The following is a 23109-nucleotide window of genomic DNA, read 5'->3' as shown; positions in this document are numbered from 1 at the left end:
AATTAGTTAACCGTCTACTGCAGCTTTGTAACGAGGAATTGAAAACTCGTTCGAAGCCGCGGTTGAAACAAAATGAATAATTATTATGTATTTCCCCTAGACAGAGATATCTAAAAATATCTGTATAAAACTGGCACTGGCTTTATAAAAATAGACTGGCAGATTCGGGGTCTCCTAGTAATCAACATGGTAATATGTGGAGACGCAAGCTTATCTAATCAACTACGGGGTGACATCTTTCACTACCATGATCATGAATAACACTATAAATATACAGGGTGTCATTAACATGTTTGGACACACTTCAATAGGGGATAGAACTCGTCCAATGAATGGGGGCCAATCTTAAAAAAAGGTCCAAAAAGGTTTTATTGATGATATACAGGGTGCTGAAATAAAAACAGAAAAATGGGAGAATTTGAAGGGGATATCCAAAGTGGTTTTTGTCAATCTTTTGCGGAATGGGGCTTTGCTTTGTAGTATATGTGCGAGTTCCGATGCAAATTAAATATTCAGAAAAATATTTTAAAATTTAATTTACGGATCATTAGGAGAGAATCTGACCTCTTTCATGACTGATCTTTTAGAAATTCATTTGCTAATGATGTTAATTCCAAAAATAGAAAAAAAATTAGTTTTTGAAATAAATAGTCATATCCCAATTTAAGCTCAGCTCAACGACCAGTTGCCACTTCAGGTGAGTCTGCAATGCGAATTTCACGAGTATGGTGAACCTTTTCAGATTGGGATAAAATAGAATTTGATGAAAAAAACGGGGATGTAAAAAAAGGCACAGCAGATTTACGATGTTCCAATGAATCTCAAACAAATGAGCTAATCAAGGATTTAAATATTTAAAAGAGAAGCTAGTGAAATATTAGCTTTTCGCTTACAAGACCATTGTTGCTGACAACTGAAACAAGGGAAGCATTGTATTGTACTGTTCGTGTACGTGCATTTTACGCGGAAAAAGGGCTTGCTGTACTATTTTTTGGCAGAACACAATTTATAGTTTTGCAAGGACATTGCCATGGACTCATTACCAACCAAGAACACCTCAACATCTCGTAAAACAAACATTTTTCAATACACTTACCCATATTCAGAAAATTTTTTTTCTGTATTTCCAAGAGTTTTTTTGAACCGAATCGATACCACTTACAACCACAATGTTAAATTTAATCAAATTGGATTGACTATCTAAATAGTAAAGGCTAATGTTTTTTACATGTTGCGAAATAAACATTTTATCAGAGCAACACTGTTAAGACTTGATGGACCAAGTCTTGATATATTCTGCGGTTAACTTAAAACCCTAAGTTGCGCCCCTGCACATCTTACATTTGTTGCCTCCCAGATGTCGCGATTCGTTAGATTCACTAGAAATGGTTTATGGTTCAAATTCCTTAACTTTTGAATTTTTTGCTAAAGCCTAAATTACGAGGCAGTCAAGTCATGAATGCGCATCGGAGGAGGACTTTGGGTACCGGAATTCCCCACCATTACCTTTGGCGGTGGTCGTAATTGGTGGTGCCGTCACGTTCCATCCAGGATGACGGTAATGTTCCGGTCATGGGATAATCTGCTTATTGGCCGCCAGGCTTGGCGAAATAGGCATTCTTCAGCTGAAACGCGCTCCGAGTAAGAGTACGCCTACAGTAGCGACCAAAAGTTTGGAAACTTTTTAAATTTTGAATTATTTCAAAATTTTTAAGGGCAATTTTATTTTTTTTGAATATTGATGAGCATAAATTCACGTTCTTAAATACCAGTAAGAAAAAAATTATTTATGGTTCCAAAGAATGTTGTTATTGAATATTTGCAGTTTGTCGACGGACAAAAGTTTGGAAACTGTATTCAAAAACAGAGTATTATTCGATTATATTGGGTTAATATCGCCAATTATTTTCGATCAGTTTAGCAATATACCTAAAATTAAATGTTTTTCGAGTGATTTGAAAAATAAAATAGTGAAGTTATATTTAAGTGGTCAGCGATTAATCGACATTTCAAGAAATTTACAAGTACCAAAAAGCAGTGTTTCCAAGATTTTGAAGAGGTATCGCAATGACAATACCACCGCTAATAGGAGTAGAAGTGGAAGATCTAAAAAGCTAACAGCAAAAGCAGAAGCAATCATCAAAAAGTTATCAAATGGAAATCCTAGATTGACCACTGTTGATATTAACATAGTATTATCCACAAAATATAGCATCGTAGTGTCAGTAACAACTGTAAAAAGAACACTAAATAATATAGGATTATTTGGACGAAGACCTGCAAAGAAACCACTTATATCCAACAAAAATCGTAAAGCCCGTTTACAGTTTGCAAAAGACCATTTAGATTGGACAGTCGCAAAATGGGGTACTGTCTTGTTCAGTGATGAAGGTAAGTTCCAACTCTTCGGAAGTGATGGAATACAGCATGTTCGACGACCAGCAAGGAAGAGATTTGAAAAAAATATCAAATACCTACCGTTAAAAAATGGTGGCGGTAATGTCCTAGTTTGGGGTTGCTTTTCTTCATCTGGTGTGGGCCCTCTAGTGGCTATTGATACCATTATGGACCGGTTTAAATATAAAGAAATATTGGGAAATCATATGCTTCCATTTGCAGAATGGGAAATGCCCCTACAATGGATCTTTCAGCACGACAATGATTCAAAACATGCTTCGCGTTTGGTGAAAAATTGGTTAAAAGAAAAATTTGTGCATATTTTAAAATGGCCTTCTCGATCACTTGACCTTAACCCAATTGAACACCTTTGGTATGAATTGGGGAAGAGAATTCGTAATTCTGACATATTTAATAGTGCCGAATTATTTGCAATTCTTCAAAGGGAATGAAAGGCAATTCCTGTAAGTGTTTGTCAAAAGCTTGTGGAATCAATGCTTAAACGATGCTTAGCTGTGATTAAGGCCAAGGGATATGCTACAAAATATTGATATTTTTTATTTTTAAAATGATTATTACTTGGTATTTTAGTTTTTAGAAAATGGTTTCCAAACTTTTGTCACACAAAAATAATATTTTTCTTTGTAATTATATTTAGACTGAAACATTTGTTTACTTTTGTATAAATACTTGATCTTTATTTAAAAATATAAAATTTTTAAAATATTTAAAAAAAGAAGCGATGGCGTTTTTATTAAATACTCGATTTTTAAAAAAGTTTCCAAACTTTTGGTCGCTACTGTATGTCTGCTGACCATCATCTCCCAGTACTTAAGGGCTGGGAGAAGATGAGAAGCATTAATATTATCATTATTGTCACTCTGATCTGTCGATCGCAATTTGATTCCTCGCCAATCTTCACTCGTACTAGTAGTCGGAATCGCAAACATTTAGTCTCGTGTTTCTTCCACTAAGTTTAGTCGCAACTATACACTACAAGTCAGTCAACAAACAGTATTAATATTTAACGGGTTGTCCTATTTCCACGATCTTCGGGAGATCCCACGTGTTTGTTATAGGTTTCTAGTCCGTCCTGGACTCTCGCAAATAAGTACCGCATCGGTCCTTCGAACGGACAAGTATTACCAGTAGTACTTGCGTGTAAGCGCTATCGTACATTAATCGCGGGTGGTATCTCCAACCTCTAAGGAAAGAACCCCCGCATTCGAACAAACACTTTGTATAAGGGAGGAAAAAAGTTATGCTGAGCTGCATTGTACAACAAAAATGCAGTCTGATCACGATTTGTCGCCTTTAAAAATCCCGAAGTATGAGATTTTGCTCAGTTACTTTCATTACAGAAAAATTTGTTGAACATTTTTTAAAATTCATCTTTGATGGTCTGTATTTCGAAACGCCAATCGTCAATATACGAACTGGGGCGAGCTGACCTTTGACCCTAAAACCTCAGGAATCAAAGGTTCATACAAACTATTTGTCAGGACCAACGGTAATTGCTCATAAGCCTACATATTGGTGGACTTGGCCAATTCCCACCTGTTCCATGTTACATGCGTGAGTTGTCAACTTTTATCTAGTTTATGAGAGTTGAGGGCTGTAGGGACGCCACCGTGAAGGAACTGTAGGCAGATTTCGCACATGACCCCAGAGCGTGAGAAATCTTTGTTACACTGACCAGGCCTCACGAAAATCATTAATTTTAGATGATGATTGCAAAACCTTTTAAGGTTTTATATTTCCATCATTTTGTATGAAACGGACACATCGGACCGCGGGAATCGGTCTACGGCAGTTCTGATTGGTGCATACGATGACGGAGGGAGGCTGAAAATAACGAATTTGGTCACCACCACCGTCGAAATCTAAAATAGTTTCAGGAGTTTTCCAGTCAGTTTTTTCCGAATTCTCTTTTCAACCACACGCAAATAACCATACTCCATTTTTTCATTATATTCTTCAGTTTTATAAGCTGCCGCGGTTCTGAGCAATATTCAGTTATCAAAATAAAGTATATCTGTTAATCGAATGACAAGGCCTTTGTTTTGCGAACCTTTACTTCAGGGTATAAACGGGTAGTTATATTCCGGGGCGGAAAACTATTTACAGACACCCTGTATACAATAACGATGCGATAGCCAATTAGAACAATGTAACTTGCATAATTGGCCCGTGTAGTGCTTCCGATTGGTGCAATGCCTATAAGTAAAAAAGCTCCGCCTACCAGACAAAACGAACCCTGTCCAAAGTACCAGCATGCTATTGACCAATCATTGACTGAATTTGCTTAGTCGGAAATCCCCTTGGGGTTCCTTTTTCTATAGTAGAGTACCTCCCTGTAGTACGGGTCACTGTTAGTTTTCGATGTGATTGACGCACGTCAGCGTAGTTTTGGATACCTTTTTGGCAAACCAGGAAGTGCCATCATCCTTTCTTTTCATAGTCTAGTTCTATATTGTATCGTTCCTGACATGATCAATTTCGAAAAAATACAAAATCAAATCTGCACCATCAGTTTCTTTTTGTACTTTTATCCTCTTTATAATTGGCTGGTTACACAGCTAAACTGAAAAGTGCCTTTTTCGGTAACAGCACATGGCAGAATCAAATTAGACAACGGTTTCATTGTCCAATCATCTCTGGCGTTCTTCGATTCTGTGGAACTTAGCTTGATTATTAATCGGAGAATAATTGTGCCTTTTCGACAATTAATTTTTTCAACAGTTTAAATGCAGCAGGACTTGAAGTCAATACATAAACACAATTGAAACTGCGAAGAACTAGCTGTTGTAATCTTTGTAAAGAATGGCCGTATGAAGACGAAACACACACAGTTCTGAACAGCCAAGAGAATTTATGAAAAGACACGTAAAAATTATTTTCGAGGGCGAAACGTTTTAGACTGATTCGGACTCCCCTATCTACAACCCCTTAAGAGGGTGGGCGTTCATCCCTAAAATCTTAAATGGAAGAGAGGGTCGACTGACACCTCATTTTGAAAGTAATATAATGTAGCTTATAACCCCCCGAGTTTCAAGTTTCCACTATCAACACAATCAAAATGGCGGCTTCCCAAAGATACGCAAATTGAGTTATTTACATTCAGTAATTTTACCCGTTTCACTTTACTGCGATGACAAAAAATGTTCGGGTCAAAGTGAAATAACGCTGTAGAAAACAATGGTCTTTATGGCATGCGCAATAAAAATGTATCTAACAATTTAAAATGATTTTACTTCACTTCAATTAGATTCTCACACAAAAATAAAGATTACATTTTAAATTCTGTAAATAAAGGGCAGATATTACAAGTGAACTGAGTAGATGCTCCTTCGACCTCCATACAATAAAAGAGATTTTGTTCAAACATTTTGAAGCATCTGTGGAGTGATTTGATGACACTCATTAGTGATCCTCTGGCGAAAATCGTCCAAAAGTGTTGGTTTGGTGACATATATTCTACTTTTTAAGTGGCTGCATAAAAAAAATCTAACAGACCTAAGTCTGGAGAACGCGGAGGCCACTCCGTGGGCCTTCTCCTTCTAATCCATTGCCGAGTAAATTTTTGCGCATATTGTGTACGGTCCTTGTGAATAATTGCGGGATTATCATCAGATCAGTAACGGCGGTTGTGCTGACTCACGGTACCGTTCAAGAATTCGTCTGAGGAACGTAAATTAAAGAAGAACTATTAATAATTTAGAAACCGTTCTCACATGCTTTCGCAAAATTGCAAACGCCTGTCAAAAGTATCCCCATTAAGCTCTTGAATTAGACGTATATTGCACGGATGAACTTTGTATATATATTTTTTTAATCACTTGAATGCTCGTAGGCTTGACGATACCACCTGTAACTTTCTTGTACTTAATGTAGGGCATTGGAAAACATGTTTCAAAACTGTCACGTGAGTAGCTTAATTCACAACCGTATTTTCAGCTTGATGCTTTTTGTTTCCTATCGATCCAGTTTCTCGATATTTTTTCACTTGCTCTAAAATGTATTTTCGATTGGCGAAGACGGTCTTGGTGTATTTCGTGGAAATTTTGAGCCGTTTTATTAGCATTTTTATTATTGCCAAAAAAAGTCACGTAATTTGCTCACTTTCGGCTAATGAATATACCATAATTATTACATTATTTTCAATTTTATTGAGTATCATTTTAAATTTAGAACACAAGCACATAGTACCTTTCCTTTTTCGCCCATATTTTTAGTACTGAAATGTACTCAAGTTATATTTTCGGATTAATAATAAAGAAATTATCCCTCATGTTTTGCTAGTATTTAGAAAAAAAAATTAGCGCAAGAAAAACGAGACAAAGAATAAAACTACTCAATTTATCGTAGTAAAGTGAAAAAGGTAAAATAACTGAACATAAACAACCGAATTTGCGCATCTTTGGAAAACCGCCATTTTGGTTGTGTTGAGAACAAAGAGTTAAAACTCAAGGGTTGTAAAGTACATTAAATTATCTTCAAGCTGAGGTGTCACACGACCCCCTCTTCTACTTAAGGTTTTGGGCATGGACACCCTTCCGCTTAAGAGATCGCAACAAGGGGAGGCTGAATTTGCCTAAAACGTTTCCCCATCAAAAATAAGTTTTACGTGTCCCAAAGTTTTTTCATAAGTTCTCTTAGCTGTTTCAAATTGCTCGTGCTTTGTTTTCAGATAGCCACCCTGTACGAATATCAAACGACTATAATGCAAATATTGCAGAACAGGACTCCTCCACTGAACTTTTAGCTAAGCAGATGAAGGAAGTAAAAATCTTAGATTTCTCTACTGTCTTGCTTTTGATATCTACGCAATTTGATTTACGAAAATAAATAGTGGTGCTCGGTATAACTGCTCTCGAAATGAAAACACTGTATGCATCACTTGAATCGGTTCGGAATTTAGTCCATGAACTAAGCAACTTAAAAACATAATTAAACAAAAATGACCATAAACTTAACATGATGAAGCTCGCACTTACCAGTTCCCAGTGGCACTATCGCGCAAGCAGGTGAATCACATTTGGAATCCTGTCCAACATTATCCAAGCATTGTAGCACCCAACCAATAGTTCCATCGCCACCACACACCAGAATTTTATACTTCACGATATTCCTAAAAACGTACAGACCCGGCAAGGGGCCGCCCATGTCCAAATCAAACACCTGATAAGGATTCAGAAGTTTTCTGAAACTGGAAATCAGCTCTAGTCCTTGACAGCCTCCCGATTTGATATTGACGAAGACAAGAAGAGGATTTACACCCGGTGTGATCATTGATTCCTCGATATTGGGCAGCAACATCACTGCAAAGAACAAACATTTTTTTTTTTAAACTATAATAATTTCAACTGTTAAATCATGCACACTCGTTTTCATTATATTTTTTGCAATAATTGGTGTACTCGTATTATCCCTGGTTCAACTTATGAAACGGAAGTGTTCAAACACTATGGAACTTTACTACTGTTAAATTGTTAAATCTGAACACAGGTTCTTTTACAACGTAGTTTCAAAACACATTAAAATGATTACTCTATTTAATATCTGTAAGTTTTGACTATTGTTTCATGCCCAATTTGGCTCTATTTTTGTGGACAACCTATTGAAGACTTTAGGCAGAGCTTGACAGCATGCTAAAATATGGACTTTCCACAGTATAGTGACAAAAACAAGTTACAAAATACTTTCCATTTGTTGATAATCTGTAGTTCTACAGATGTTTGCATCTGTCACTTTTAATATTCAATTGCATGTACAGTAGTGGAAAACTGTAGAGCAATTAAAAAAAAAATTACATAATTACAGCTAAGTTAGTTGGACTCATTCCAATATAGGTTGTTAAGAATTATACAAATATCCCTGAAATTAATATCTGAGGACAATCGATCTATTCAAACATGATTTAGTTAAGGATAATTTAAGAATTCTGGAATGTATTTAGTTAGCCAGCCGTAGTATAATCAATTTTCTTTAGGTTTAGTCTAGGCGATACCCTGAGGTTCTAATTTATTACTCTGGGAATATTTAGAACCCTTTGTTAGTTTTTTGTCAAGGAACGACGTGAATGGACTTTGAAAGGACAGTCAGTTAGGTTTGAGACTTGAACACGAAGATCACGCATCGCAGCTCAGATTCTAACTCACAAATTATACCTGTCATTATATTATAATCAATAAAGTTAAGTGCAATAGTGAAGGTTACCATCACAAACAGTTTTTCTGAGACTGCAAAACTCAGAGTGGTCCTCCCGTATTAATCCAGTCAGCTACCAACAAAGTGGTCAAGAATTCTGCATCTTATAGGATCAAAACATAGGTTGAACATAAAGGCATCATATAAGGAAATACTTTGACCATCAGTAATATCAACATTTATTTGATTGTATGTTTTTATACCAATAACATTGTTTTGTGGGGGGAGGGGACGTGGAGCAACATTTGAAACGATACAAAACATTTAAACAATTTTTGCCTGATATTCATTTCAACTGGAAGTTTGTGTCAGTAAACACGCCTAGAGGAACACATCTGTCTTTAGAAGTAAAAGAAGCTATTGATGATTTACTTGAGAGTGGTCGAAAGCAGAGTGGAATTGCAAAGACGTTTCACTTAAACAAGTCCATTGTTTTCAAAATTATTAAACAAAATCCTGTATTTGGGAACAGCCTAGTCAAGAAGAAATCCGGAAGGCCCAAAAGATCCAATAGATATGAGGACAAACAAATTATAAAATTTGCAAAAAGTGAATCTTTCATTGGCTCCAACACGATTAAGCGCCGCATTCCTGAAGAACTTAGAATTGAAGTAATTTCTAGAACTACAAGGAATAGATTGATGGAAGGTCAGTTATATGGCAGAAGACCAGCCAGAAAACCGCTGTTATCAAAGAGAAACAGACAGAATTTTGCCAAATCACTTTTGCGCTGGACAGCGAAAAACTGGACAAAAAGTCATTTAGAGCGACGAATCGAAGTTCCGTTTATTCAACAGTGACGGCAGGGCCTATGTAAGACACCCTAAGGGTGAAAGACTTAATTCCAAATACACATGCCCTACAGTAAAGCACGGAGATGGGTCAATTATGGTCTGGGGCTGTGTCTCGGGCTATGATGTTGGTTCACTCTACAAAATAGAAACCACACGGATAGGTTTCATTATAAGGACATCTTGGAGAACCAAATGGTGCCATATGCCGATGAGGTTATGCCCTTCCGACATATTTTTCGACAGGATAATGATCCTAAACATACGTCAAAATACGTATAGGTATGGTTTAGAAGAGAAAGTATCAATTTTCTGGAATAGCCTTTACAATCCTCTGATCTCAATCCGACCGAGAACCTCTGGGAAATTTTAGACCAAAGGATCCAGGGAAAAAGTTACACGAGTACCGATCAATTACTTGAAACATTAAAAGAAGCCTAGCGCAGCATGGATCCCATAATAATATCAAAGCTAATAAGGTTAATGCTCAACAGATGCCAGGAGGTCATTAAAAATGTTTTTTTTTTGCAAAATATTAAAAAATACCGTTTTTAGTGCGTTTTTAAGAATAAATTTTTACTTTCTTTGAGAGATTCTCTACTTTTTTCCACCCCCAAAACAATGTTATCGGTATAAAAACATGCAATAAAATAAATGTTGATATTTCTGATGGTCAAAGTATTTCCTTACATGGTGCCTTTATGTTAAACCCATATTGAAATGAGTCCAACTAACTTAGCTGTAATTACAGTTACTTACAAAATGGAGCATACGCGATCATCGCTAGAAATTTTTTCTTATTCTCATGCTCATAACAAATATTTTTCGCCAAATGATTTCAAGCAACTATTATTTCGTCCAAAACAACAATTTTTCAAATAAAGAAAAAAATTAAAATAATAAATTGGAGTCAATAGGGCAAGATAGTTCAAACATACTTGAATATTCTCACCCAAAATTGAGCGTACAGAACCAAATAACAACAAAAAATTTGAGAATGACAAAAAAACTGTTGGAAATGCTGGTGATAAACGATTTTGATTTATCAGTGCCCCATAGACGATTCAGTTTCGGCACACTTGTTAAAAGCCTAAAAAGGATTTTCAAGATGAAAACTCAGCGACGTGAAACTGGTGCAACCGGAAGGAAAATAATTGTGAAAATTTCTTCACAAGGAAAAAGTATGCGAGAAATCGGTACAACTGTAAGCAGAACGCATTCCACAATTCAGAAAATTATAAATAAATTTTTATACGAAGGAACACTCAAAAATAATACTGGGAGAGAGAGAACGAGAATTCTTAGTGCTGAGGATGAACGTTTTATTGTCCGTCAAATTAAAGAGGATCCCAAACAGAGCGTTCCTAAATTGACTGCAGAGCTGAGCTCAAGGATTGGACAATCAGTATCCATAGAAACAGTTCGCAGGGTACTTAGGAAAAATAATTATAATGGTCGAGTAGCTCGGAAAAAACCATACATTCATACATATCTAAAGTAAATAGAATTAATAGATTAAATTTTGCTCGATAATACATTGATAAGCCACTGGATTTTTGGAAACGAGTTATTTTCTCTGACGAAATCAAAATAAACCTTTTTGAATCGGATGGAAAACAAATCGTGAGGAAAAAACCGAATACAAAACAGAAAATGAAAAAAACAGTTGCAAGTGTTAAGCACGGTGGACAATCTGTGATGTTGTGGGGTCTCGTCCAGCTTTACCGGAAAATTGCACTTCATGGACGGAATAATGGATAGACGTGTTTATATAAATATATTAAGGGAAAATTTAAGAGTCTCAGCTGAAAAAATGAACATCCCAATGGATTATTATTTTCAATAAGATAATGACCCGAAACATACGGCGTTAATAGTTCGCGAATGACTCTTATATAATGTGTCGAAATTGCTGAAAATTCCCCCACACAGTCCTGACATAAACCCTATTGAAAAAAAACGCAAAAATAAAGAAACATTTAAAAAGATCATTCTTGTTGCATGGGAGGAAATGGCACCTAATTATACAATGAAATGAATCCAATCAATGCCACGACGACTTCAGGTCAGTATCGACTCCCAGGGAAACTCCACGAAATATTAAAGTTGAACTTTACGTATATTTTCAACTATATTGCGTGTTTATTAATATGCAGCACGTGCAATTTTGTATCACAATTTAAGAATTTATAATTACAATTTGGTGTATTAATTCTCTATTTTGAAAAATATTGAAATATTTTGTTACCTTTTATGATCTAAAATAAAATATAAATCAATGTTCACAATAAAAACGCCTAAATTTGTTGATCTCAGATGATTATTTCAAGAATTATAACATTTTCCCATATGTACGCTCAATTTTGTGAGTAACTGTATACAGGGTTGCTCATTAGTGCGTCAAAGTGCGATATCTCAGTAAATATAAGTTTTGGAAGGAAATTTGTCGGAATAAAGTTTTTGAGGAATAAAAGGCACGTATTTTTAAATTATTTTCAAATGTACAGGGTCTGTTATAAAAGTGCGGTAGTACCAAATTATGTTTTTTTAAATGGAACCCCCCAATTTTTTTGCCATTCTCGGATTTATCGTCAAATTTTAAGGCTAGTTTATGTAATAGGTCTTATATAAAAAATTTACCATTTTCGAGTTATTTGTGAAAATTCGAAAATTTTGATAGCTGCAAGATCGCGCGGAAATCAATGCTATTTCCTAACCGTTGAGAATTTTGGAATCGATCTTATGAGGCTCCAAGGCGACATAATAAGCTACGTTTTGACATGTTTTAGTTTAAAAAGAGTTTTCCATAACCCTCGAAATAGGCCTCCGAAGTTGTATGACTTCAATCCTCAATAACTTGCTTATTTCAAATAGAATGCCCTACTTTTCTCGACGGCATCGTGTTCAGAATCTAAAAACCTACAACTTTTGTTAACATTACCCTATCCCTAAATCCAACCGTTTCTGAGCTGCTGAAAATTGCCCCTTTTTCACATCTAAATTTGTATTTGAAAAGTGAGTTTCGATGACTGTATTATTATTTTTATATTATTTATAACAAATTATTATTATTTATTTTCACAATATTATTTGTATCTACAATAAATTCTCAAACTGTCCTCCATTTCGATCAGAAACCAGTAAGTAAATAGGTCTTTACTGGCAAGACTTCAACTTCAACCCCCAATGTATAATTGTTTTGAAAGTTGCTCCAAATTTTTCCAGTACTGTACATATCTCGAGAACTATTCATTTTAAGAAAGTCAACGTAGTAATAAACTCGTATTAAATTTGAACGTAGAATACGAAAATGTAATAATATATAAGGCATTGCGTTATATAAGCAACCAAATATCGACTTCCGGTACAACCGGAAGTGTGATGTCACTGAAAATTTTTAGCCCCAAAAATTTATATTTGCCCCAAGGCTCTTACCAAACGAATAAATATTCGTACTTTTTCTATTTATAATTTCCTTAAAACGTCTAATGGCGGTTCCCCGTGGGACACCCTGTATACCAAACAATATACATAGAAAACTAATTCGTCAAGGTTTCATAGGAGGCTGATGATGTCAAAAGCCGTCGTTCTTTTGTACTTTATGTACATATCCCTCATTTTTAAAATAAAATTATGTTTTATTTCTCAAAATACCGACTTCCACTTTCGAAAGTGCCAAGTCTTAGACTGATCAGCAGCTATAGCGCTGAGCGAACGACGGCAATGCGTGAATAGAAGCTGGTACTGCTTCAACGGAGTATAATAAAGCAGTCAGGGAATCGAAGGGGAAGTCGTAGAAGCAAGTTCGCGATGGTGTCTCCTCTAGAATACACATTATGTGTGGAGTTGACTCATTTGCAAATTCGTGCCAGCAATTCTAATATAGACATACTGCAACGATTTCAATCTACAACACTAAGAATTATCTCCGAGAGGTCATGGCTCGTTAGCAACAAGACCATACATAACGATCTTGACATCCTTCTGGTTCGTGGCGAAACACTCAGGGTCTCACTTAAACATAGGGACCGAACAAAAAATCATATTAACACACTAGTGACCAATTTGTTCAATAAGCCGCCCATAAGGCGGCTAGAAGGTGTCAAGCCAATCGGCCTGCCACTAAGACTTGCTCGACTGCAGCAGAGGTCCGGGGTCAGCATATATAGAATATCATCTATCTCTATAATCTTGTATATTTTGGGTGTGGTTGTGGAATTAACGCAGTCTACTAGCGTAGTAGATCAACTCATAATGCTGAGTTCTACTCATGACTACACTGTCAATGCTTTACAGTTACGAAACTTAATTATTGTAACACAATGTTGCAGATTGTAAAGAGTGATTAAATATAGAGAAAAAAATTGCAAATTTACTTGCTAGTTATGAACCATTACTATAGCACGTATAAAAACCCCAAAAAGTGTGGTCAAGAGCAGTCTTATCTGGTGGATTCTCCAATTTTTCAACGAAAAACCTTTTTTCCTTTTAGTTGTTTAGCATTACTAAAGAACATTCTGATGAGACCTGCCATTTCAGCTTTGACTTGAATTTTCTGGACCCGCCCAAAGAAGATTGCTTTCGACTATAGCAATTAACCGAAAATGAACGTTAAGTCTTACCGATCAACTGCTGTTTGTCCTCGTACTTCACCTCTCTGATAGTATAGAGTGCCCTAACAGCAGTGTCCGAGTCTTCGAAAATAACAATCATTGACCCGTATTCGTAATAAATGATTTCAATTCTCATGTATTTTATTTCTGAAAAAAATTCTGAATTAATCTCAATCGGGGACTTGCAGTCAACTCGTACCTCTTCCAAGCACATCATTCAGTAACGTTTCGTAGTTTCGTTCAGACAAGTTAGGAGGAAAATTTCCGACAAATAAAGCCACATTCGGTCCATGAGGGTCTTTCTTGGGTTGTAAGTAGAACCGCATTAACTCCATTTGCCGTATACTATCCCTGGCTAAATTTTTCATTATTTCCCACGGTCTTTCGTTAAACGACAAAACACGCTCAGATACTAAAAATACTAGTCGTTGAGACAACGCTTGTTGGTACGAAATAACTCGCAGAACTTACCGCCTCTATCCAGAAGAACTTCCAAACATCGTAACTCTTCAAATCTGAAGTCAAGATCGAACCTTACTAAAGACTCTTTTATGAGATCCGCGATTGTAGTTTGAGGATCTACGATGATCTGGCAATAAGTTTCGGAAACTTCAAGTTTGCCTGGATAGACTCGTGCTTCACCCGTGCCATTTTCTTTGCCTCTGTGAATAGAAAATTGTCTTCTAAATAAGCTCATACATTACTTTTTGTTCTACGGCCTGATGATCGTGACCATTGTTGATTTCCAATATTGCAAATTACTCTGTTCACTTCGTAATTTTTAAACCTCCAGTTAATGATGGGCATTTTAATCCGAAGCGTTAAACTAACCCACTAAATGATTTTTGAATTTTTGGCCAATCCCCAACATCATACTTTTGTCCAGGAGTGTAGGTCAAGGCGTCGGAAGTTTGCAAACTTTATATGGTAATACATCACAATCCTGATAGCCACCACTAGATATTTTCTATAGAAACGCTAAAATTGTCGAGGCGGATTGACTCCCCGTTTCCATGGGATTTGTGCCTCTGCTAACATTAGCAGGACTCTGGTGCATTGGCCCTATCTGTTTTGATTGTGTTCCACGCCCGACAAACGGACATTAATGAGGCATTAGAGTAAAATGTCAATTACAGAAAATTAATGACATAATTGAGGGTCAATACACCTTTTACCCTTAAAGATAAGCTTAGGTGGACCTTCAGATTTGCCATGTAATATCTAGGTAACTAGTTAGTTTCGTATCGTTAGATAACAGCAGGAAAGGCGTAATTTCATGTTACGAGCGGAATTCTGTGGGGCGAGATACCACAATATGGCACTCGTTGGGTAAAACAGCCTTTCCTAGCGAGTTTTATACAGGGTGAGTCGCAACGGAACCGACACAGAGCAGGTGCGTGTGGAACCCCTCAAAATCTGAGGATTTGTAGAAAATTTTTTTCTACGATTAATAGTTGAGGAAATATTGACCTCCGAAGCTGCCTTGTCAAATTCTAAAAATCGACATATTTAAGTAACGCATCATCACAACGCGACCAAATTTGACACATGATTTATTCTTATTAACATCTTTAATTGTTAGAAATGTGAAATCGACATGTGGTCAATAAGGGTTAGATTAGCGGTAAAGTAAGGTCTGAAAGAGTCGAGATTTTTTTTCTCTGTAAAGTCGCTAACGAATGAACGATATTATTTAATAGCAACTCAAATTCTAAAAGATCTATCCCCCTTTAAAATTGGTCGAAATACTTGTAATTTTTGATAAAATCACAGTTTTATGGAATAGAACCAAACCGAATTTAAAGGGATTTAACGAGATTACCAGTCAAAAACGGTGCGCTTTTCGAGTGGTAAGCCATTTGTAATTTGCCAAACTCATGCAATTGCGAGATACAGCAAATCAGGCATTATATCAGCGGAATTTTTTATTTATATATTTATTTATTTTTATTTACAAACCAGCGGAAGTCAACATCTCCTTAACTATACTGCGCCGCAAAATTAACGCATCATCTTTAAAACTGATTAATCTGCCTGAGAAAATATTTATAATGCGCGTTAGTAGTCCGAAATGATTTTTTTATCACTCTTAAAACGTTTTCCTAATATTTTACATATTTATTTATAAGACAACAACAGTTGTTTACAAAATATTCAAAAATGCTCTTTCGGAAATTTTGGCTTGAAGGTTGCATACCTCACTTAAGTTCAGTTGGGTTATGTCTTTGGTGCATTTCATGAATATAAAATATTGCTCCTGAAAAAAATAGCCCAAAATATCCGCGAAAGGAGAAATATTTCAGTAGAAGAATTTGCAGCTGCTGCGGCTTTGCAGAAGTAGGTTCAACTCGCACTACGATTGGGAGTGGCCAGGCTGCGGTCTCCAGAGCACTCGCACGGTTTCGGGAAACTGGTACGAAGCAAAAAAGACTTGGACAAAGACAACGAGTAACCAAGATCGATTTTTGCGATTGTAAGCTTTACGAAATCGATTTATTACAAGTACTGTGCCGCAGCAGGAGCTTTTTTGTCGATGTGACTTTTGTATCAGTCAAGACACAGTGAGAAGAAGGTCGGAAGAAAGCAATATTACTTCCTATAGGGCCACAAGTGGTCCTCTATTGAGAGTGGAACATCGAAGGCAGTGTCTTCAATGTGCTTGAGAACACCAAGATTGAGGAGATCGTTAATGGAGCAACGTACTCTTCACAGTCGAATCTCGATTTCGTCTTTTAAGTTATGATCGTTGTAGGAGAGCATATCCACGCCCTGGAAAAGGATACGTCCAGTGTAACATTGTCGGAACTGTGGGTTATGAAGGTGGATCCCTTATAATATGAGGAGGCATTAGTTTGGAAGGTCGCACGGAGTTAGGTGTGCTCCAGAACGGTACTTTGACAGCCCACGGACACATAATAGATACTTTAGAACCCCATGTAGTTCCATATACCCCATTTATCAGTGAGGAATTTTTGTTAATGCATGATAATGCACGTTCACACGTTGCACGAGTAATCAAAATTACCTCGAAGATGTGAAAATTCAAACGTTGCATTGGCCAGCAAGAAGCCCTGATCTGAACTCCATCGAACATTTATGGGACAAGTTAGAACCTCAGAGGTTCCCCCTAGGGACTTAAATGTGTTGTTATTGAAGATCACGGAAATGTGGGTCCACATTAATCAAGATGATATTAGAAACTCAATTTCAAGTATGTCAAGGAAGTGTGAAATAATCAGAGCAAGGGGGGGGGGGGGGACAATACGCTATTAAATATTCATTTGTTTGTACAAATTAAGGAATAAAAATTATGTATTTTTTTGTACATCGTGTATTCCTTTAGCTATATCCCTAATTGATTTCGTCAGGCTAGATCTATTGAAAATCATGGTTGCACAACTTTGGTAAGAGTAAAATATTTACTCCAAAGTATAAAAACGAAAATGCGTTACTTTTACGGTGCGGTGTATTAACCGTAGAAAAAAATTAACAAATCTCCATATTTTGAGGTTCCCTACACGCACCTGTTTTGGGTTCCGTTACGAATCACCCTTTACATGAACATGGACTGCACTTCATTTTGTTAGTAAATAAAATCATCTTGACATCCATAGAACTCATGTTTTATCATATGAAATAGTTAGCCTTTTCGCATCAACGGGAGGCAGCTTTGGATAACTAGTGCCAAAATAACTACTTACTTAAATCTCAGAAACACTGCGGGTCTTTTTCCTTCTTTCCTATGCAGATTCAGTGCTGGGGTGGGATCCTGAAGTACCTCCTCATCCTGCGAATAGATGTCGGTCAGGTAGAACTGATCCAGATCTTTGCTGATATGGAAAGCTCGCAATGCCCGAATAAGCAACTCGTTTACAGAGGCAGATCGGTTAACGATGAGTACTCGGAAGATTCGTCTTCGCAGGGAGGTGTTGCCATCGAATACTTTTATCATGATTTCTAAATAATTAAACAAACAATTGGTAACGTGCGTTCAATTAAAAACTGCCTCTAGTTTGCCTCGAAAGGGCTAAGAGAAGTTCACATTTCAACTGGTAATGCAGTTGCATTCAGTTTTTATTGAATGGACGATATCATGGTCATAACGAGGGTGGGAAAAACTTCAGTTAAAGTTGCGGAGGGGTGAAAAAGGAAAATAAAAAACAATGTACCTACCTATTTTTAGGTAACTGTTACTCAGTTCCGTAATGCTGTACTCAGGACATCAGTCCGTCTCACTCCAACTTGTCAAAAATAATGGCAAGAAAAAAGACAAACGTTTGCTCCGAGCGCTCGGAGTTTAATACCGAATTCGGTTTGTGTGCGAAATCAAAATATAGTAGTTTTCATAGGATTATCTTGAAGCATTGAAACGAACAACGTCCATATTTTCTGTATTTTCAGGTATAATTCAATTAATTTTAAATGAGCTGAGTATCCCAGAAAGTCCCAACGGGACCCACTGGAGCAGGTTTTAGACACCTATTCTATTTGCTGTTTTTGCAAAATGTTGGCTATGGAATATTTGTTTATTTATTTCTTCCTTTCCATATTATATCTATTATTTATGTCAATTATGGGTATCCTATGAGACACAGGATCGGTAAATTTCGGCAAAGTTGCGCATCTTAAAACTGAAGACAAATACGGTTCCAAGTTAGCTGCGCTGGCAATAAGCAGTTTCTTATGTATCATTGAGGGGTAGGGGGAACAGCGGGAGAAAGAAAGGAAAAAGCGACCACCCAAAGAACAGATAAGAGAGTTAATAGAAATCATGAATTTAAATTTTAAAAAAGACAGAATGGGGCTTAAAACAGAACCCCGCCGTACATAAAAACGCACGTACAGGGTGTCCCATTTTCGTTGTAATCGTGGGATATCTCGGACATTAACAAAGATAAAGAGATGCGGTTTTCGCGAACCTGTGTCACTTTTTAGTGAAACTAATGATGACGTTAACAGAATTGATCCAGCTATCTTAGTTTTTGCACTACAGGGCGTTTTTGAATATATTGTATTTTGGGACCCCCCCTATAGTTTGAATATGTGTTAAGTTATTGAAAATGTATAAACGGTGTCGGATAGAGATTTTTACGAAGAATCCAGTGGCATACTCAGATTTTATTTATAATTCTTAGTTTTCGAGATATGGACCAAACTTATGTTTTTTTTAATGGGACAACCTGTATATTTTTACTTATTTTGATTCCCCTAATTTTTCCCATTCCAAAGATGCTAAACTCGATATGGTTATTTCAAATAATAATGACAATAATTGACACTTTATTTGAACAAACCCTGTATAAAACAAAATAATTAGTGACAATTATAATTGTCAATAATTATATTAATAGTTAATATCTAATTAATAATATGAATTATAAAAGGGCTCAACGTATAATTTTATTTTTGGAACATGAATATAACACTAACAAATTTACCATTTTTCTTTAACTGCGTTGTTAGGGACTCTAAGTTATTGGTTTTTTTGTTTCTATTTATTTTTTTATTGTTGTGAATGTTAGGTTTATTGTATACTGTCATTTACTCCCTTAAGTTACGCCTATGTACTGCGATACTTATTCGGAGAATACCATCTGGGTGCCAGACCACATGGCCCATCAGGCCAAAGCTAAGGATACGCTTTGGTTGGGGAATGTGCTACTAGTCGAAGAAGCTTTCTCTAAGGGACTATTGCTTTGATGGTCAATTTGTTGGACCCGTAATATTCCCAGAAAAGCGATTAGTATAGATATTCCCCAGATGGCCACGAGTTATGGGATTCGTTGTAGCCATAGCTTATAATGGTTCTTGGTGGTGGTGTGCCCCTGGTTGGAATTCTTCGGGGTTAGTACTTAAGGGATAATCGGAGCAATTTTCGCTCTCTCTTTTTCTGCTCCTCCTGTGGTCTTGTCGGGGAAAGCTACGTCGGTGACGGGATGTGATCCGCATCATATCGTGTAACCCGCCCAATAAGCATTCTCCCTATTCTTCGTTACTTAGACCAAGATTCTTACATTCTTTTGAGATAAGTGCATAGTTAATACAGTCCATTTTTACATAAAACAAATTGTCTTTGTCGTGTTTCATTTATCGAAGGAACACCCTTAACATGCATAATAATGTAAATTAAAGCAAATGTTCAAACTGATTTCCGTTTTCATCTAAACATTTTTGACATAGTTTGGATATTCTGTTTAAGGCGTTTAAAACTATTACCGGGTGTCTTTCTAAGTATTGGAAAGCTTCCTCTGTAGCAATGCGTAAACTAATCATATTTTCGTGTTGTCTTCGATAAATCCTGTTTTTTAAATATCCCCATAAAAAGAAATCTAAAACTGAAAGATCAGGTGATCTGGGTGGCCAACGCACAGGTCCATGCGTCCCTATCCATTTTTCAGGAAAGTATTCATCTAAAAACGCCTTTGTGCACCTTGAGTTGTGAGGCGGGGCTCCATCTTGCTGATAAAATATATCATGTCGTTGAGCTAAAGGAGTATCCTCTAACAACTCAGGTAATGTGCCTTGTAATATTTCTACATATCGTGTTGCAGTCAGTGTTGTTTCAAAGATTTCATATTTGACCCTAGTTCCCAGTATGAAGCACGCTACACTAAATCCAAATCGTCCTTGCCGCTCTCGAGGTAGCATCACACGATTATTTTGACGTGTCCAGTGTCTGGTATTATGAATATTAAATATTCCAGCACTAGATATAAAAGATTCATCGCTCCATATAATTTGGCGACAAAAATTTGGATCAACATTGGCTCTTTCTAAATAATACCGGCAGAATCTAATGCGTTTCTCGCGATCTCCAAGATGAAGATTCTGAACTATTCTACATTTGTATGGTTTAAATTTATGTTTATGTAAAATTTTTTGCACTCTAGTTTTTGAGACTCCAATTTGGGATTCAGTTTTCCTGCATGAAGTTACTTCTTCAAAATTGACACAGGCCAAGACGTTAATTTCTTCATTATTTCTATTTTCTTTATAGTATAAAATTTTGCTGGGTTTCTTAAAAGATCCGAAATTTATTAAATTTTGCCGTAATCTCGAAAAAATTATTTTATTTGGTTGGCGCCTTTCTGGATACCTAATTTTAGACAATGAAAAGATATAAATGTCCGTTAACAAATAAGTCAACTAGTACTTACCTGTTAAAATAAAGTTCAGATGCTTCATTGGAATTCTCTTGACAAATTGCAAAAACTAGGAGCATATCATAATATTCATAGTTCTCAAATTGCTGATTATCATTCATGTTGGCTGACATAATATGAATACAAAGGTAACTTTAAGACAACTGCAATTATATTATTAAATTTTGACAATCGCAAATGTCAATAGATAAGTTAAGTATTCTATTGTTTTAAATATGGTTGACTGTTGATCATGGCACACTACGTAATATCCTCTTTCAGAAAATGTCAATTATTGTCATTATTATTTGAAATAACCATATCGAGTTTAGCATCTTTGGAATGGGGAAAATTAGGGGAATCAAAATAAGTAAAAATATACAGGTTGTCCCATTAAAAAAAACATAAGTTTGGTCCATATCTCGAAAACTAAGAATTATAAATAAAATCTGAGTATGCCACTGGATTCTTCGTAAAAATCTCTATCCGACACCGTTTATACATTTTCAATAACTTAACACATATTCAAACTATAGGGGGGGTCCCAAAATACAATATTTTCAAAAACGCCCTGTAGTGCGAAAACTAAGATAGCTGGATCAATTCTGTTAACGTCATCATTAGTTTCACTAAAAAGTGACACAGGTTCGCGAAAACCGCATCTCTTTATCTTTGTTAATGTCCGAGATATCCCACGATTACAACGAAAATGGGACACCCTGTACAACTTGGAAGAGACATCAACGTCTGTCCTTAATAACTGAATCCTATCAGAGAGATATGAATGGCAGCCAAAGCTCAATTACACCTCTAAACCCACATAACTTATTCGAAAGGATCTGATGATTAACACACTCAAAAACCGTAGCAACGTCACAAAGAACAAAACTCCTAAATTGACCCACACACATTCACGTTCTTATTGGGACGCGATCCCAACCGACAACCATGAAGAATATTATCTATTTCCAGAAAGAAAATCTCTCTGACCTGGACCAGTATCTCAATCACTTTATGGAGAGAAGTCGAGAACGAAATCGGTCTGAAACTAGCAGCATTATTGGCATCGCTGCTCCCCCCCCTTCCCCCTCAAAAGGGAGTAACAGAGGATCTCATAACTGAAGACATTGCTCTCAAAAAATGCATTGATTGGCGCTCAACCAGAGGAAATATCAGTCACTTATCTTAGAGTTAAGAGGACTCGTGATCTCATCGAAGTCCACAGAGATTAAGAACAAAGGTAACGGATATACGAGCTTCCGAAGTGGTTAGAAGATTACTGCTGATAGTCAAACTGCAGGTAATCCTGAATGCAACCTCACTGAAAAAAACATCGTCGGACCAGAAGACGGGGAATCCCCCGACGTTTCCTTTTCAAATTGCTGAGCTACTACAAGAGACAATACTTTCATAGAATATTGAAGTTTTTTTACAATTTTAACGTCCAATTGTACAGTCATGCTTCAAGTGATTGCAATTTAACACGACCTGTGTCGGTGTGTACCAGCGATTATTATCAAATGAATTCCATTTGTAATAACAATGTTCGTCATATGAGGTTGTTCAAGTGTCGAGCAGATTTAGCGGATCTCATTTTCGAATCATAATTGTGCAACTAAGACTAATTATGAGTAGTATTACACAAGAAAAGCAGAATCTGAGAAATTATTCTTTAAAAAGCTAAAGAAACGAAGGTTGGTTGCGGATCAGAGACATTTTGCTGAAAGGTGCAATAGTAGCATTTAAAAGTTGTAAAAGCAGATCAACCCTATCTGAGGGATAACAATACAAAAGCAACATGAACATTAAAATTTTTCATGTACACAATCAAACATTTCGCCAATATAAAAATCGTTAAATTAACTGATGGATAGAACATTTTTAGTTCTCTCTGAGACCACCACCAGTAACCTACCACGCGGACCGTTGGTCCTGTAGTAGGACATAATTACGGAA

At 36.4% G+C, this 23109-nt stretch overlaps 1 protein-coding gene across 2 annotated transcripts in view; it reads right to left on the bottom strand.

The window, feature by feature from the left end:
* LOC136346941 (diacylglycerol kinase theta) overlaps window positions 1-23109 on the bottom strand; it is an 89135-nt gene that overhangs the window by 22459 nt on the left and 43567 nt on the right. For both annotated transcript variants that reach the window (XM_066296505.1, XM_066296503.1), the window contains exons 7-11: window positions 17713-17968; window positions 14483-14673; window positions 14211-14423; window positions 14021-14158; window positions 7395-7718 (exon numbers count right to left, since the gene is read on the bottom strand). In XM_066296505.1, the coding sequence (XP_066152602.1) occupies window positions 7395-7718; window positions 14021-14158; window positions 14211-14423; window positions 14483-14673; window positions 17713-17968 (1122 nt within the window). The remainder of the gene's footprint in view (window positions 1-7394; window positions 7719-14020; window positions 14159-14210; window positions 14424-14482; window positions 14674-17712; window positions 17969-23109) is intronic.

This window comes from Euwallacea fornicatus, chromosome 25 (genome assembly GCF_040115645.1).
Source record: "Euwallacea fornicatus isolate EFF26 chromosome 25, ASM4011564v1, whole genome shotgun sequence".
Lineage (NCBI taxonomy): Eukaryota > Metazoa > Arthropoda > Insecta > Coleoptera > Curculionidae > Euwallacea > Euwallacea fornicatus.
This window is presented reverse-complemented; position numbering and strand designations above follow the sequence as displayed.